This window comes from Apodemus sylvaticus, chromosome 12 (genome assembly GCF_947179515.1).
Source record: "Apodemus sylvaticus chromosome 12, mApoSyl1.1, whole genome shotgun sequence".
NCBI classification, from domain to species: Eukaryota; Metazoa; Chordata; class Mammalia; order Rodentia; family Muridae; genus Apodemus; species Apodemus sylvaticus.
In genome coordinates, this window is record NC_067483.1 from 66,528,485 (window position 1) to 66,546,803 (window position 18,319).

At 35.0% G+C, this 18,319-nt stretch overlaps 1 protein-coding gene across 5 annotated transcripts in view; it reads left to right on the forward strand.

The window, feature by feature from the left end:
* The window catches only part of Cop1 (COP1 E3 ubiquitin ligase), a 113,057-nt gene that overhangs the window by 16,197 nt on the left and 78,541 nt on the right, over positions 1 to 18,319 (forward strand). For 3 of the 5 annotated variants that reach the window (XM_052200018.1, XM_052200021.1, XM_052200020.1), the window contains exons 4-6: positions 2,564 to 2,640; positions 3,361 to 3,480; positions 5,332 to 5,400. In XM_052200018.1, the coding sequence (XP_052055978.1) occupies positions 2,564 to 2,640; positions 3,361 to 3,480; positions 5,332 to 5,400 (266 nt within the window). The remainder of the gene's footprint in view (positions 1 to 2,563; positions 2,641 to 3,360; positions 3,481 to 5,331; positions 5,401 to 18,319) is intronic. The other 2 variants (XM_052200019.1, XM_052200022.1) reach the window with 1 other exon arrangement.

Genomic DNA, 18,319 nt, shown 5'->3' on the forward strand with positions numbered 1-18,319 from the left:
ATTGCTCAGGCTTGAAAAGGGAGGGAATTCTGACAAAACCTAAACTTCCTCATTATACTCAGAGTTCCTTTTTTCTTCTCCAGGTCTTCTAAGACTATCTCATTTTCAGGGCCTAGTTTTTAGATTTTCCCCACTTTCCACCCCCAACCTATTTGTGTGTGTTTCATTTGTAATTCACGTTTTCTTAGGTTTGTTGTGAACCATCCTCTTATTTTCAGACTTTAGTATCTATATTTAGACCTGGCATGGCAGTGAACACCAGTAATCTGCCAGCACTTCAGAGGATGATATGGGGAGGGGGTTGTTTGGTTGGTTTGTTTCATTTTTTTCGAGACAGGGGTTCTCTGTGTAGCCCTGGCTGACCTGGAACTCACTCTGTAGACCAGGCTGGTCTCGAACTCAGAAATGCGCCTGCCTCTGCCTCCCAAGTTCTCGGATTAAAGGCATTTGCCACCACCACCCGGCCTAGGGGGATTTTTTAACTCAGTTTAGTCCTGGGCTGCTTCTGCTCTATACTCATTTTAAAGTGTAAAACCAAGTCTTTGAACTTGCAGTCTTACCATGTCAGCTTTTCAAATGTTGGGCTATAAATCTGCCTTCCTCTGCCTCCCAAGTGCTAGGATTAAAGGCCTGCGCCACCACTGCCAGGCTCTATTACTATTTTGTAATTTGCAACCTTTAAAACTTGATGTAATAGTGATGGAAAGAATCAGACAAAAACAATGGCATGTGAGACTTTAAATGTAACTTTAAATATTGTAACTATTTAAATTGCAATTCTTATTTACATGCTAATAACTTAATATAATGGAAACATTGAACTCTGTCTTACTCTTTTAAAAAGATTGGTTTATTTTTATTAGACGTATATAACTGTTGTGTTTTTATATATTTATGTGTACTAATGTGTGCCAGGTGCCTAGAAGGCTAGACAAAACCATTGGCGGGTGTGAGTTGCTGTGTGGGTGCTGGGGACTGAAGCTGGTCTTCCATCAGGGGAACAAGTCTCCTAACAACTTATCTGCCCTGGTACCCACACTGTGGTTTAGTTTTACTTATTCATTCTTCATGTGTTATTCCAAATTCTCTCTCTTTTGTAGATTATAATAATTTTGGTAGGCATTTGTTTTCTACTTTTAGAATCAGACTGATGTGTTAATCTACTCTTAACATTTAACCCTGATAATCTTCACAAAACTATCCTCTTATATTCGTGAGTTGGTCACACATATGCACAATATACACTTTATATGTATTCTTTTTCATTCATCCTTTTATTTAATAAAACATAGCTATATTTTTGTTCCATTCTTTCTTGGCCTTCATATGGCCTTTGTATTTTTGGTTTGTTTCAGTGATAGTATCGTTTATTCCATTATATTACAACTACTATATCATATATATTTCTTATGCTAATTTGAGTTATTTGAGGATGTGGATAATTTTATTAATTTTCAAAGCATCAAACCTAAGGTTTCTTTGGTATCAATCTTGATTTATGTGTAGACTAGATGATATTTGGTATTTCATCTTGAATACCATCTCTGTCTTGTTCCACTTGTCACCCAAGTAAGTTCTGTATCTTAATAGAGATTTCTAGCACATTGTATTAGCTTTTTGGTATCAGTTGGATGTAAGAAGAAACAACAAAGCAAAACATCCAAAAGCAAAAAATCCAAAAGCAAAAAATACAAGTAAAGTGCCTTAAACATTATTTAAGTTGTATTCATTTTCAGGAGAATTTCTAGAGCTAATTCAGCACTTCATTGATAATGTTAAAATTCTTTCTCTTATGAGCAATCACCTTTGTCTTTTGTATAGTTACCCTAGAACTTCAAAATGGCTTTAGGAAAGTTCAGAAATCATCTTATTCTGGAGACAGGGAGATAATTTTTTACCTACATCTGAAAGACAGCACATCTCTTTGGTTAAGATTGTTTCAGGGCTCTATATGACATTTCTATAATCTAAAGAGGCAGGAGCATCAGGAGTACAAGTCAGACTTGGCACATAGTAAGACCTTGTTGCAAACTGGAAACAAACCATGTGACTTCTTTGGCTTCACATAAATTACTAGCAAAGAACAGACTGGCTAGTTTGGCTTAGATTACTCTCACCATGTTTGAGAAGAGATTTGGCATCTCTGAAAGTTATATATGACGTCTGAGATTTGGAAAAATAATCATATTACTAAGAAGGATGAGATGGATTTGTGTAATTATCAGCATCCTTCAGGGTATTTATAGAAAAGTTACAACAAAGCAAATGTCTTCAAATCTTCTCTTTCAAAAGGCACTTAAGTGTTTTCACATGGTGAAAAATGATCTTTATTGAGTAACCTATAAAAGAGGCTTCTATATTATAAAGAATCTCCTGTAGTAATAGAAACTATCGTAGTGAATATAAAAAAATGATTCCTAACTCAAAATAGAGAAAGCTATTAATTTCTCCTGTACATTTTTTAAAATTTGGGACTCTGTAAAGTTAAGACAAAAATATCTGAGCAGAAAAATTAAATTTAAGAAAAATACAAATTTTGTGTGCTTTTTACTTTTGTTTTCAGTGAATGAACTCATACTCAAGCAGAAGCAAAGATTTGAGGAAAAGAGGTTCAAATTGGACCACTCAGTGAGTAGCACCGTATGTTTCAGCTCTTATTACTATTTCTGTTTTTGTTTGTTTGTTTTACAATGCTGTAGATTGATCCAAGGGCTTCATTTATATAGTAGAGAAGAAACCTATAAAATAAGCAATATTTTTAGCCCTTCTTATTCCTATTTCTACTAGATTAATGTTTTTATTTCAACAATAGTTAGATATTAATATCTAGTAAAGAATGGACTTTCTGTAAAGGGAGTTTATTTAAGAGTATTTTACTCAAATAAATAAATACTAACTTAAGTGCATTGTCTGTAATAGTTTATCAGACTAACCATCATTAGAGTCTGATGGTGTCACCATAGATAGTTTACTTACATCTGACATTTGAAGGGTCACATGTCAAGGTATTGTGAATAAACTGCTCAAAGTTTCTTAATTAAAAAGATTAGCCCCAAACTATTAAGACATGTGAGCTTAAATTAATATTTTACCAACTGCAAGGCTGAAAATACTGGTGTTTTTATTGATAATACTTAGAATTGTCAAGTTAATATTTATCGTCTGTATACCTTTTATACTTGTTAGCTAAATTTAGTCAAAGTAGTGATAGTATTTAAATTGTACCTCCAGTAATTGGGGAGAAATAAGTTAGAATGTGAATGCAATTTTACTTTTGGTGTATTAGAAAATATTTCTTAAATTTTTGTTTTAGAATCTAAAGCTGTCTTGTTAAGTTGCCATGTTTCTTTTTAATTTTAGAATGGACATAGGTGGCAAATATTTCAAGATCTGCTAGGAACTGATCAAGATAATCTTGATTTGGCCAATGTCAACCTCATGTTGGAATTATTAGTGCAGAAGAAGAAACAACTGGAAGCAGTAAGTGGTCCCTAAACGTAAAAGAGATTTTATTTTAAGTGATGATCTAGTTATTTTATAATGAAAAATACCTAGAAAGGTTTGGAAATAAATGGCCATTGTCAATAACCGATTATTAGACCAAATACATATGAAAAGGCATTTCTCCAGCCCTCAAGCAAATGAATAAAGGATAATAGATTTTCAAATTTGATAAAGCTGTGCACTGGGCCAACAGTGATGTAAATTTTAAGTTATGAATTTTAAGTTATGTTGTGGAGAAGAGGCTCTGGGATTGGGCGTATCGGGTGTCAAGTTTAGTGCAGGCTGGGGAAAGGATTGATAGATGTTTATGAAGTAGGTGGAGCATTGGCAAGATAACTCAGAGGGTAAAAGTCTATGTCATGCAAACCTAATGACCTTCATTCTGTCCCTGGATTCCAGTGGAAGGACATAACTGACACTAAAAACTTGTCCTCTGACTTCCACAGGAGAACACACTCACACACACACTGTGATTAAGATTAACACAGGAAAACACACACACTGTGATTAAGATTAAGAAGCAAGTGCAATCAATGCTCCCTTCCTACTTAGCTGAAACTTCCTTCTCTGCCTCAGGAGAAAATTAGATTTCACTTCTCCCTCCTGTCGCACAAACTCATTTTTTATAATCTAGTACCTTCTTTTTGTTTTTGTTTTGTTTTGGTCTTTTTAAAACAATATGTTGGGCTGGAGAGATGGCTCAGCAGGTAAGAGCACTGACTGCTCTTCCAAAGGTCATAAGTTCAAATCCCAGCACCCACATGGTGGCTTACAACTATCCCTAACTAGAGACCTGATGCCCTCTTCTGGTGTCTGAAAACAGCTCCAGTGTAAATCTTAAAAAATATGTAATTTTCTACATATATACATATATGTATAATATACTTTAATCATTTTCTACCCCAATATCCTCTTTACCTCTTTTCCCCCACCTGCCAAACCCCACCTTCCTAATAAATCCCCTCTTGCTTTAATGTCTTTGTGTGTGTGAGAGAGGGATCAACAGCATTTAAATAGCACAGAGGTGAGAGAGTATTTACTTGAGTAAGGAAATTTACTGTGCCAACAGTCTCCCTCAACAACCTCTATCTCCCTAGAGGACTGCTGAGTGCTGATTAGCTCAGTCTTTTGGGAGGTCTTATACAAGTAGCCACTGCTGATGTGAGTTTGTGGCATAGCAGCTACGTCTTGTCCAGAAGGCAGTGTTTCACAGTGAGCCTTCTTTTCTGGGAACTTTTGTAAAATAGTAATATCAAAAATTTTAGAACTGACCAAGTGTCCTTTTTAATAGTGCTTCAGATAATTCTGTTGCATAATGAGATAAATGAAAGTTTTGTTAATCTTTATTTTCCCTTTCAAATGTTTAAGATGTTAGAATTGTATTTATAAACTGTCTCATTATTCTGCTTTTGTCCTGACATGAATTTTATTCATCTGCAATTTATTCATTATATGGATTTGAGGATATCCCAAATGTCATGGTCATATTGATCATATATCAATAAAATCATTTCATGTTTAGAGACCATGTTTAGGTCTATTGTGATTTTTGTCTTGATTTTATTGAGTTTGTTTGGGGAAAAGAAGGCATTGCCTAAAATGGGTTGTTTTTTTTTTTTTTTTTTAAATATGCAGAGCACTAATTTCTTCTGTTATTCTTTATGGAAAATAAGTTAAATTTTTTTTTTTTTTGAAATTGCAACTAGCAGATGGGAAAACATATAGAAGTAGTACAATAACATAAATGAATTTATCTGTAATACAGGCTATACAGTTGTTAATGAAAAATTTGAACTTGTTAAGGAAAATTAAAATTTTCTATTCTAGGAATCACATGCAGCTCAGCTACAGATCCTTATGGAATTCCTCAAGGTTGCAAGGAGAAATAAGAGAGAGGTATGTTATGTCATGTTTATGTTCAGTTTCTGTTATTTCTTGTATCTATTGTATGTAAGCATTTCAGGCTAAAACGTGTTTAAGTATTTTAATTTAAAAGCATTTAATTTGGGTGTTGTTTTCTTAAGCTTTGTTATTTTAAAAACCTTTAATTTCTTTTGTTCTTTTGTTGTGGTTTTTTTGTTTGTTTGTTTGTTTGTTTGTTTGTTTTGGGTTTTAGGCTAAGTCTTACTGTGAAGCCCTGGCATGCCTGAAGCTGTAGCTCAGGCTGGCCTTGGCTCTATAGAGTTCTGCTTGTCTTAGTGTCCTGAGTGCTGGAATTAAGGGTGTATGCCACCATGCCCATCTCAGTTTAATATTTTCAAAATACTGTTTGGAGCTAGGTCTCAGCTTACCATAATGATTCATCTCAAAGCAATAAAAGTGGAAAATAGAACCATCGTGAATTTTTCTCAAAACCAGGAAATTTAAATAAAACTTAAGACGTTGCAGCTTTTCCTGTGGGGAGAAAATGCATATGAAAAGAATAGTTAAAACCTATTTGCCATGTCTTAAGTCATGCAGGATACCTAAAAGACAATTTTGTATTCACTAATATGTAACCAGAATGCTCCAATTTAATACACATATTTCTTCAGCTCTTTCACACACATAGATAATATGTGAAGATAATTCTGTGCTCTTGGCAACATATAGAAAGTAACACTGAAGTCTGAATTTTTCAAATCTCTTTAGGAGCTGCTTAAAAGGTGCTTTTAGTTATCAATTTTTATTTGTTTATTCAATTAAATTATTAAATATTAAAATATGTAATCTACTGTATACTATGTTCTAGACTGCTAACTTAAAAATAAAATTGAGTAATGTTTTTATAAGATTTTCTTCTTTTAGTCATCTTACTAGCCTTTTTGTCAAGATTTGGAATATGCTAGTGTGAATGCTTAAATACTCTTTGTATGGTTTGTGACTTTACTTCCCTGTCCTAATTCTTGTGAAATTTTATTTTATATGCTTATTGATAGAAACACTATCTTTATTACATACTTAGATTCACTTGTCTCTTGGTGGTTTTGGTGGGAGAGCAGATAATGGTCAGTTATTTATTTGCTTAAATTATTCTATGGAGTAGTGCTTTTTTAAAGTTAAAACTCATTTTTATTTTATGTGTATGCATGTTTGCCTGCATATATGTAAATGTACATACCACAAGTGCACCTGGTGCCAGAGGAGGTCATAGAGGGGCCTGATCTCATTGGAACTGAATGTACAGTTGGTTGTGAGCCACCATGTGGGTGCTAGAAACTAAATCCAGGTCCCCTGCAAGAGGGGCAATTCTCCCTGCTGTCTCTCCAGCCCACACAGTACTTAAGCTATGATTGAGCTCATGGATCTATGATTGACCTTAGGATCTAGCTAAAAGTAGTAGTTGTTTTTTTGTTTTTGTTTTGTTTGTTTTTATTTAAGGGAGTCTTGGACCCCAACTGTATGCATTTCTAGCAAGTCCTAGATGATGTAGAGGCCCTTGGTCCTTGGATTATATGGAGTAACAAAACTGAAAATAAATCATGCTTGGATTTTTCTTTAATTGTAGTGTGTACACTGGGAGCCTTCTGTCGCTTGTTGTAGTCATTTTACGTGTTTCTTTTTTTTTACTTAGATTTACTTATAACTTATTGTAAATGTTATTTGGTTCATTTCAAGTCCTTGATAATGAATGAGTAAATGCATCAATAAAATAAATAGGCCTGCCATATTAGGATATATGGGTGCTAAGTGAAATATCTGGTAATTTTCTACATATGGAAATAATGTACTTTTCATTAGTTACTGAGTTTTTTTCTCCCCAGTGTCCTTTAAGTATTAACAGAAGTTTTATAGTGATAAAAAACTGAAAGGGTTGATAATTTTACCTCACTCTTAGCCCCACCTTGTTTTATTGATGCTGGCCAAAGTCCTGAGTCTCCTGGGTTGAGACTAAAGACTTGATTATCATGAACTGTCTGGCTGCAACAGTTTCCTCATTGCCTGAATGTGCCTTCCAGGGCAGGGTGGAGATGGGTCCGCTTAGTCTGGGACATCCAATGGATTTGTGCTACAGTGAGGGATCTTAGGCTCCAGAGATCTAAATCTGGCTAGTCTTTGTTCTGTAGAGAGATACTGTTTTTATTAGTCAGAAAATGAGTCTGTCTTTTTCCTCTGAGCAGGTCTATTTAGTCTATGAATATTTGTGTACAAATAATTTTGAGCAAAAACTGTCTTGAAGTATAAATCTTGGAGTGGTGAGTTGAAAGGAGAATTGTCTCCCTACAGTAACACTTCCGTGTGGTTTGCTTAGGTCTTTTCTCTGGTTGCCGATATTTTGTAGTAACATTCCTGTGGTAGGCACTTCATTGACTCACAGAGCAGTGTACTGCTTTTCTCTTTTGCCATTCAGCTTCTTGGGGATTATACTGGGGCTCTTTCAGCTTGACTTTAATTGAGTCTTAATAGCCTTCTGACTGGTTTCCTCTTGTGCTATACATTTTGTGTAGATAGTTTAATTTAAAAAAAACTATTAATTTAAAGTATATCTGGATATTAGAGCCTATAGTGAGAGGTACATAAATATTTGCTAGAACGTTTGATTAGTGTGTCCATGAATGATTGAGTTTGATTATTTTAGTTTTAATTATTGCAAGTAACCAAGGAGCTAATTTATTTAAGTATAAAAAGCTAATATATTTACTTTGTGGGGTTAGGTTAGGAAGAGGTGGCATATACACAGGTCAGAAGGCAACTTGAGAAACTATGTTCTGTGCTACCATGTGTGTCCCAAAGGTCGACTCAGATCACTAGACTGGATGTCTGTCCCTTTACCTCTGGAGCTGCCTCACAGGTCTGACAGACACCTCTTCTTTACATTGAACACTTCAGCCATTACTTCTTTTTGGTTTTTTAGATTTGTTTTTTTTCGAGACTGGGTTTCTCTGTGTAGCCCTGGCTGTCCTAGAACTCACTCTGTAGACCAGGCTGGCCTCGAACTCAGAAATCCCTCTGCCTCTGCCTCCCAGAGTGCTGGGATTACAGGCGTGTGCCACCACTGCCCAGCTCCATTTACTTCTTTATGGTTTCAAAAACCATAGCCCCTTCCTAAACTTGATAAGGCATTCCACAAAGATTGGACTACTAAGCTCTTTAGTGGCTAAATTAGAGTCAATAGCATTTAATAACCGTATTTAGATGAATGTTTTAGTTTTTCTTCATAGTTAGAATGGTAGAAATTTGAGTTCTAGGTAAAAGCAGTTGTGTCCATTCAGTCTATACCAGTATTTGAATTATTGTTTAGTATTTTACTTGAATTATTTTTGAAATAGACTTTCTGGCAAACCTTGGAACTTCTTTATTAGTTTGTTTCAGTTGGAATTTGAGTGAGTTGAATTTTAGCAATTTTATGTGAAATAAAAGATGGAAGATTGTATCAGTTAAGGTTATGCTTTAAAATAGAATAACATGTGCATAACTTTTTTGATTCCCGGGCAGAATATTACTGGGATTCCAGAATTACCTGCTTACACTCTTTCAGATTTCTTTCTTACTTGCCTGCTGGCTAACATTCTGCTATTTATGGTTGTCACTTCCCTCGACGTTCTTGAATGTGTTGCTGCAAAACTATTTGTAGATCTCCAGCTTAGAGCTTTATATAATGGTACTTGTACAGTTTGTAATCAGCTCCTGCTTTCTGTGGCTCAGTGTTAAGCCTGAATGGACATACATGACTAGTTGTCTATCTTAATTAGTTTCTACTCCTGTGATTAAAAAAACACGATGACTAAAAGCAACTAGGGGAGGTAAGGGTTTATTTCATCTATCAAGTGTCGAGTTGCCTTACAGCACCCAGGAAAGTCCTGGCCGGAAGTGAAGCAGATGCCGTGGAGGAGTGTGCTTAGTGACTTGCTCCTCAGGCTTTGCTCAGACTGGCTTTTTGTTTGCTTTTTGGGGTTTTTTTTTTGTTTTTTTTGTTTGTTTTTTTTGTTTGTTTGTTTTTTGTTTTTTATTTTGTTACTACAACTCAGGAACACTTGCCCAGGGGTAGCATCATCTGCTGTGAGCTGGGCCCTGCCACGTCAATCATTAATCAAGAAAATGCCCCACAGGCCAGTCTTGTGGGGAAGTTTTCTCAGTTGAGAATCCCTCTTTCCCAATGATTCAAGCTTGTGTCAGGTTGACAAAAAACTAAGGGGGGGGGGGAGGCGGGGCTGGAGAGATGGCTAAGCGGTTAAGATCACTGACTGCTCTACCAGAGGTCATGTATTCAAATTCCAGCAACCACATTGTGTCTCACAACCATCTATAAAGAGATCTGATGCCCTCTGTTGGTTTGTCTGAAGACAGCTACAGTGTTCTATATATAATAATAATAAATCTTAAAAAAAACTAAGTAGGACATTAACTGATTCTATTTCAGTGGTTGTTGAAATAAGTGAATACTATTTCCATAAACATAGTTGTTGGTGGACATTCAAGTTGTTCTTATTTTTATGGTTTTTTTTCGAGTTTTACTGTATATAAACAATGTCGATATTGTCCATATGTGTGTATTAGAAAATGTACTTTTGTGATATATATGTGCGAATGAAATCAGCAAGTTATAGGGTATGTATATCTTCATATTACAAGCAGAATACTGTAATGTTTTACTGAGCAGTACTCCTTGGATTACACAGTCCTTCTGCAGACTTATATGAGTGTTTGTATTGTATTTTATTCTTGCCAGAAATTGTTGATGACATTGCCTAGTTGAGAAACTAGAAACATTTCCTTCAAGTATGCATTTCTGTCTCTTTGGAGTTTGACTTTGGGCATTTCCTTGATGGCTAGCGGATTGAGAGCTTTGATATTATGTACACTAGCTCTGTTGATTATCTTGTGTGTGTGTGTCTGAAGTACTGATTACATAAGACATTGGAGCATTTCCATTTTTCGTGTCTTAAGTTGTTTTGATATAAATACTTTGTCATATTAATCTGTCTTTCATAAAGATCATGTTTTCTGCTATTTGGAATACTATTTTTTGTTGGTCTTATTTGTGCTCTTTGATAGAAGTTTCTAACTTAAAGGTATTCAAATTATTTTTCTTTCAGTGTCTTTTGTGCTAGGTAAAGAATCCTTACCTGTGGTCATGAAATTTTCCCTGTACTGTCTTGTCCTTTGAAGCGTTGCTTTGTTATCTTTCACATTTGGGATTCTGCTTCAATTGGAGGTTTTTATATATGACGTGACATTTATAGATCTTCTGACATGGATCCCCAGCCATCCAAACATTCCTTATTGAAGTCCATCTTTCCCTCATTACTCTGGAGTTTTCCACTGTCATTCATTATGCATCCATTATACATCTACATGCCCCTGGGCTCTCTCTTCTGCTCACATGCTCTGTCTATCCTCTGGGAAGGACCATATTATACATTAGAACCTAGAGTGACTGCTTTACTTCAAGGAGCTTTTGGCTTTTAGTGGCTCTTTACATTTTCTTACACATGTTTGAATCAGCTAATACATTTCCATGTTAAGCCTGCTGAGATTATCATTGGGATTGCATTGACTTCAATAGAAAATTGGGAATATATCTTTATAGCATTGTGCTTTGAACTCATAAACATGGTATTTCTGCATACTTTTATATCTTACAAACTATTTTTTATAATTTTTTATGCTTTCAAAAGCTATCAGTCTTCCACATCCTGTTTAGATTTTATGATTTCAATGCTAATGTAGATGATATCTATGTCTTTAATTTTATTTTCTTATTGTTGCTGATACATTGAAATTCATCTGATTTACGTACTTTTTAATCACCAGCAACCTTGTTAGATTTTCATTAATTCTAATTTGTAGATTCTTTTTTGTTTTCAATGTACACATCATAATCTGCAATAACAATTCAATGTCTTTCTCTATGATCCTTATATCTTTTATTTATTTTTCTTGTCTTACTCTGCTGGCTAGGACATCCGGTACAGTGATGAATAGAAGTGGTGATAGCTGGGCATCCTAGTCTTGGTGCTGATCTCAAAGTGAAATCATTCGACGTGTCACCATTAGGTATGGAGTTTTCTGTAGGGTTTTGTTGTTGTTGTTTTTGTTTTTTAGGATTTTTGTTTTGTTTTTAATCATTCAAGGAAATACATTTCTGTTCCCCTTGAGTAAGTGGATTTTCTTTTCTTCAGTTATGAGTGGGATTGAGTGCTTTAGGAGTTTTGTATATCTGAGGTAGTCATAGAATTTATCCTTTTCATTCTGTTAATATGGGTAAATAACTTAGATTTAACATCAGAAAGTCAGTAGCTGTAGTGACCAGCCATCAAGATTGTCCCAGAGTTGTCTTTTCTAGAATGTTTTTTATTCTATGAGATCTCCCAGGGTAGTTTATCTCTTTACTTGAAGTCAGCCCTTTGTGTAAAGCACACCAAGTAATTGTGTGGCTTTGATTGTTAGTGCTTCATTTAAAATTTTTTTCTTTTTCTTTTTTTCTTTTTCTTTTTCTTTTTCTTTTTCTTTTTCTTTTTCTTTTTTCTATTTGAGACAGAGTTTCTCTGGCTGCCCTGGAACTTGCTTTGTAGATCAGCTGGTGTCAAACTCACAGAGATCTGCTTGGCTTTGCCTTCCAAGTGTTAGTAGTAAAGGTGTGGACCACCATGCTTGGCTTGTTAAAATATTTTTATGTCTATACTCATGGGTGAAAGTGAAGTTGTGTTTTTCTTATACAGATCTTGTGCAGTGCTGTAAAGACTGTTAACTTTGACAGATGACTTGGGAAATGTACACTCTTCTGGTTTTCTTTTGTGGGTCAGAATTCATGCATCTATGTTGCATGCCTTTTTTGAATATTTAGAAATCTAGCTAGAGAAACTGTATATTGTGATTTGTTTTCAGAAGATTTTAGATTATTGATCCTGTTAAATAGTTACACAATGGTTCAGGTTTTATAGACTGGCATACAGGGGGTTATGGTTGTACTTCTTTTTGTTTTAGCTACAGCAAATGGTTTTGAACTGTACTTTATATGGAACTGTTTTAAACAGAGGACTACTTAGGTAAAAACATTATTTGAATATGAAGATTTTCATAATGAAACACTGTGACTTTTTTCCCCCCAAGACAGGGTTTCCCTGTGTAGCCCTGGCTGTCCTGGAACTCAACTCTGTAGACCAGGCTGGCCTTGAACTCAGAAATCCTCCTGTCTCTGCCTCCCAAGTGCTGAGATTAAAGGCGTGCGCCACCACTGCCTGGCTCTAGCTTATTCTTTTAGGTCAGGATTGCATTAGCTATTTGGAATTTTAGGGGTTTTGTTTTTTATTTCTGTGGAAGTACCATTAGAATTTTGTTAGAGATTACATTGAATCTGTGAATTTTGTTTAGTGACACCATTTTTACAAAAATAATTTTGCTGATCCTTGAACGTGAGAGATGTTTATACCTCTAGTATCTCATTCAATTTTCTTCAGTGTTTCATAGCTTTTCATTATAGTTTTCTCTCTTTTTTTTTTTTTTTTTTTTTTGCCTTTTCTAGGTTATATTCCTTGAAAATGATTTAATTTCTTTACATAAATATTTACCATCTGGTAGATAGTAAGTATAGTGCAGTGTAAACTTGGAAATATGTATTTTACTTCTTTACTTAGTCTTTGTGATCCTGCTATATTGATTCCTGAAGTATTGTGTCTGAGGTGGTTTTATCACTGACTGTGTGTGTGTGTGTGTGTATCACACTGCTTTTGTGTGCATGCAGGTGCACATTTGTGCCTCTGTCTAGAAGTCGGATGACAACCGCATGTATTGCTGGCCTAGAACTTGTCAACTAGGCTAAGCAGGTTAGCTAGACTGCCTCAGCTTCCCCAGTGATGGGACAATTATAACCATGGGCCACCACAGCTAGCATGTGATTTTATAAATACACTTTGTCTCTCTTGTGCTTAGACCTAAGGTAGATCTACTAAAAATACCAGGTATATAAACCTGTTACTTGTTGTTTTGTGTTAATCCTTTTTTGATTTTTTTTGTTATTATTGATTTAAAAAACAAACAAACATTTTTTTCTATTGCACTTGTGTGTTGGAGGGTATCACCTGAGTGCTTTCATGGGTGTGAAGTTCAGAGAACGACTTCCAGAAGTGTTTCTCTCCTTCCACTGTGGGTCCAGAGATAGAGCTAAGCTCTTTTGTTATGTGTGTTTCCTGACTGAACCATCTCATTGTCCTTAATACATTTTTCTCTCTATGATTTTTTGATCAGGCTTTCAAAATTCCTCTTTTGATTTATTTGAACTTTTTTTGTGGGGAGAAATAAGTTGTTTTTAAGCTGTAGATTTTTACCTTGTTCACACTGGCCTTCAGTCAGCCAACGATGAGCATAGCCTCCTGGTTCTCTAGCTTCTATGTTCCAGGTATTGGGATTACTGGCCTGGGCTTGGCTATATGGATTTGTTTCTTTTTTTCCCCAAGTGATTGCACTAAATTTATAGTGTCTTTCTTTTTGAATATACATGTACACACTATTATGCTATTATGTGACTCTGTGTGTGTGTGTGTGTGTGTGTGGTGTGTGTGTGTTTATACATATTAGGTGTCAGATGATGGTGCCAGGTGTCTTCTTCAGTTGCTCTCAATGTTATATTTTGGGGTAGGGTCTCTGACATGAAACTGAGGTCACAAAATCAGTTTCTCTAGCCAACTTGCTCAGGGGACTCCCTGGATCTACCTCCTACATGCTGGGATTGTAAGGAACCTCCCTTGCTTGCCCTTCATTTAAGTAGGTTCTAGGAATCTGAACACATGGCAGTCAACCACTGAGTGTCCTTTCTGGCCCCTAACAATTTGTATCTTACTGTAGTGTATATTGCTATTGCCATTCATCGACATTTGCTTTTAAATAAGCTGTCTTGTTTTCCCTATTTGTTCATTTACTTCTTTATTAATTCTTGTGTTTGTTTGTTTGTTTGTTTTTTAAATAACTCCTCTGGGAATGCTGAATGATTGTCTTAATATCAAGCCTATCATTAGATACTAAGTATGGGTCTTAATTTTATGGAACAGTAAGGGTTTCCTTATACTTTGGTTAAATGTTTTGCTCTTGGTAGTTTCTCTTCTAGAATTAGTATACATTGAGCTGTGCTATTTTTTTTTGATTATCAGCTTTTTCTGAGTCCAATAGATTATTCTTTTATTTTCGATGACATGTATATTTTTATTCTAAGTGATATTGCTATAAAGTTGAATTCACATAATAAGCTTATTAGTCACATATATTCACATTATCAAACCTGTAGCAGAAATTCAAGGAAGTGAGCATAAACTATTCTCACCTGTTACAGAAACTGTCAGTGGTAGAGAAGTCTTCAATTTCAAACTCTTTGTTTTTATGATTCTGAGTCTTTAAAAAAGGATCTAAATATATTTCTTTGATTCTTTTGTTAACACTGTTCAGAAAGTGCTTGCTACTGATGTCATAGAAATATGTTCTGAAGTATCATTGTCATTTATTTAATTACTCAATTAATTTTAGTAGTTTCAAATTACACAATTGTATTCAGTCAAATTTGAATGAATTTTATCACTCAAGTTTGTCTGGCTTTTACTTGCATGATAGCAGTTCACCTTCAGGGTCTTACTTATTTCTGAAGCAGTTTTTGTACTTCCTTTGTGGTTTATGATGCCTATAGGCTAAGTTTAGCACAGTTCTTTCAAGTATTTGTTTTTTGTCATCTGTTTACTAGTACTAAACTATCTTGAAATGGAAATGCTTGAATCTAATATGCAATTTCTAATAGTTTCTTTTCTTCAGATTTCTTTTTATCTTAATTTCATGGCTGATACCCAAGATAACTTTTAATATCTTTTTTATATTCATTAGGATAGCACTTGTACCTTGGTTAATTGTTTCATTTAAAATAGATTCATAAGAAATTCTTGATTTTGTTTTCTTTTTAAAAGTTATTTGAATTCATCTTACGTGCATGGATGTTTTGATTGCATGGATGTCTGTGTGTCACATATGTGACTGGTACCTATAGAGGCTAGCTGGAAAGGGTATCAGAGCCCCTCTAAAGGGAGTTAACCGGTTGGGTGTGAGCTGCTAGAAATCAAGCCCATATTCTGAAGAACAGCCAAGCCATCATTCTATAGCCTTAAAATCTTGGTTTTTAAAGTATAAATTATTTGATATTGGCCAGGTTTTTTTTTTTTTTGTTTGTTTGTTTTTTGTTTTTTTTGTAATACATCTTAAATGCATAGCAGCCTTAGGCTGGTGAGATGACTCAGCAATTAAGAATAGTTAAGTGAGTGTGTGTGTGTGTGTGTGTGTGTGTGTATGTATCAGCCTCTTTATATTAAAATAGGTATATTGGGACAACTAGAAAGATGAGACAGAAATAAGAATTGACTGTTGTGACATTTCAGGTGACATCAGAATACCCTCTCATACTTTAAGTTCTAATATTTTATAAAAATTACTGATTTGTTCCTGGTTATATTATTGACCAAATGTGATGTGTGTTATCTATGTTGATGTAGGTTTCTATGTTGGTACAGGTTTTATTTTAACTGTTCTTAGCATTCATATTAAAGAACCCTTAGAATGAAACAGTTTTTAAATAAAATTATTTAGCAGTGATGCATTTCAGAATAATAAAAATATTTAAGAGGTGAGCATGAGAGCACTTTGTTCATTTAGAAGTCAAAACCAGTGGAATTTTAAATGTCTATGAAACAAGATTTCTTTAAGGCAGGATTGAGGACTAATAGGACGTTGTAGCTGGCTCACATGTTGTGGCGTGACACTTAGGTTTAAACTTTTTAACATTGAGCAAAGTTATCTTAAAGTAGACACAATGTTGAGTTGAAAGCATGGGTAATACTAATCACTTTTTTGTAATCATTGATTTCTCTGATAAATATGTCTTCTTCCTTGATTAGGTGGCTAAATTTGGCTTTTTTCCTCCTTCCAGTTAACACGTGTCTAACTTCTCCTGCCTCTGTAATGTTAGCTTTCTCTCATGCCCACTCTGGTTCATTGTTTCTGATTAAATTGATGTTGGGTGTTGCATCCATTACCATGGATTCCTTTCACTACTTCTTTCCTCATAGCCATAGAGTTTGTCTTTATTGTCTTTACCTATTGTAAAATTTTGTAAGCCCTTTAAGACTCCATCTTTGACTTAAGATCTGACTTCACTTAGATTCTGTGTTTGAACAAACGCTGCTTCCATTGTACTGTTCTCCATGCTTAGCAAAGTGATGAGGTGATAAATATTTGGATTAATAAGTTTGTCAGTTAGATAGCCTTCACTGTGCTTATTTTGCTGTAGTAGACAATACCATTGCTAACAAACCTTGAAATGCTCTCTTTTACCCGGCGTTAGAGGATTAAATCATAAGGTCCTATTTCTTGAGATAGTGTTGCAGTGGTTCATTGGTTGTTTTAGTGCAAGAAGGCTGCTTTGGCTCTCATTCCAGTTTTTCTGTACACCAATTGAAAGGTCTTGAACAAAATACCTAGCCTTTCTGTGCCTCATTTTCTTAATAGACACAGGATTTGCTTCAAATCTGGCAGTCAGTATTAATACAATTATTTACTACTGTTTTACATTTTAAAATTGTTTAGTATATATTTGGGTTAAAGTAAAACAGCCAGTTTATGGTTGCTCAGGGTAGTACAGAGTTTCTGGAAAGCAGCTTAGTGTATAATGAAAATTTTATAGCTATTTCTGTTGAATAATTTCTATTTTAATCTGTAAATGGTATTTTCAAATGTTATTTAATAACTCTATTAGTTGTTATGATCTGTTTAGTTCCCCAATAATCGAAGCAGAATCCTGTGGATTTTTTTAATCAGGTTTAGCACAATTACCAGTTGAGTTAATGTACTTTCTGTCTGCTAGACTGGTTAATTCCCCACCCCCCACCCCCTCAGATCCCCAAATACTTGCTGTTTGAGTCTTGCCTGGGTTATTTCTGCTCCAGCAGTTTGTCTTGGAGGGTGGGAGGCATTTCTCTCAGACAAGTGTTCTTGGTCCATTGTGTCTGTCTAATGGAGATCTCCTGTTCCGTCATTTTTCTCCTTCTCTTTTCTTATTTCCCCTTCTTCCTCTTTGTCACCTCATGGTCCCTATGGGACTCTCAGCGTGGTAGCTGAATACCTGCCTCCTTATGTTCACCTCAGTAATCGGCTTTATCCACTTTTATTTGACCAATAGCTTTAAATTGGGGTGCAAGATTTATACAACAGAGGCTGGTGTACATGAGAATCTGCAACCAGACCGTGGAACTCAGAACAGCATTTCTATACACAGCAACAGACCAATCCCCAACAGTACTCACCTCTTAATAAAGTAACCTTATAATACAAGGAAAATGATAATATTTGAGATACTTGTCCTAATCCTACACTTATGATAGTTGTTAACATCTTAAATCTCTGTTAAGAAATGTTTCAATTTATAATTGAATATTATCCTATGATTGAAATGCTTATATATTTTTTTAAGTTTCAAGCAATTTATTTAAAATAGAGAAGTAAAATAAATAAATTGTGTACATAATGGGAGTTTTAAAAGGTAAAATCATTAATTAGATTTTTGTTCTTTTTATGGTCCTGAAAACAGAACCCAAGGCATTGCATGCTAGAAAAGCACATTATTCCTGAGTTACTGCTGTCAGGATGTTCTTTTGTTTTTTTTTTAATTCTTTTTTTTTTTTAATTCAATATATTTTTTATTTACATTTCAAATGATTTCTCCTTTTCTGGTCCCCCACTCCCCGAAAGTCACATAAGCCCCTTTCCCTCCCCCTGTTCTCCCACCCACCCCTTCCCACTTCCCTGTTCTGGTTTTGCCTTATGCTGCTACACCGAGTCTTTCCAGAACCAGGGGCCACTCCTCCATTCT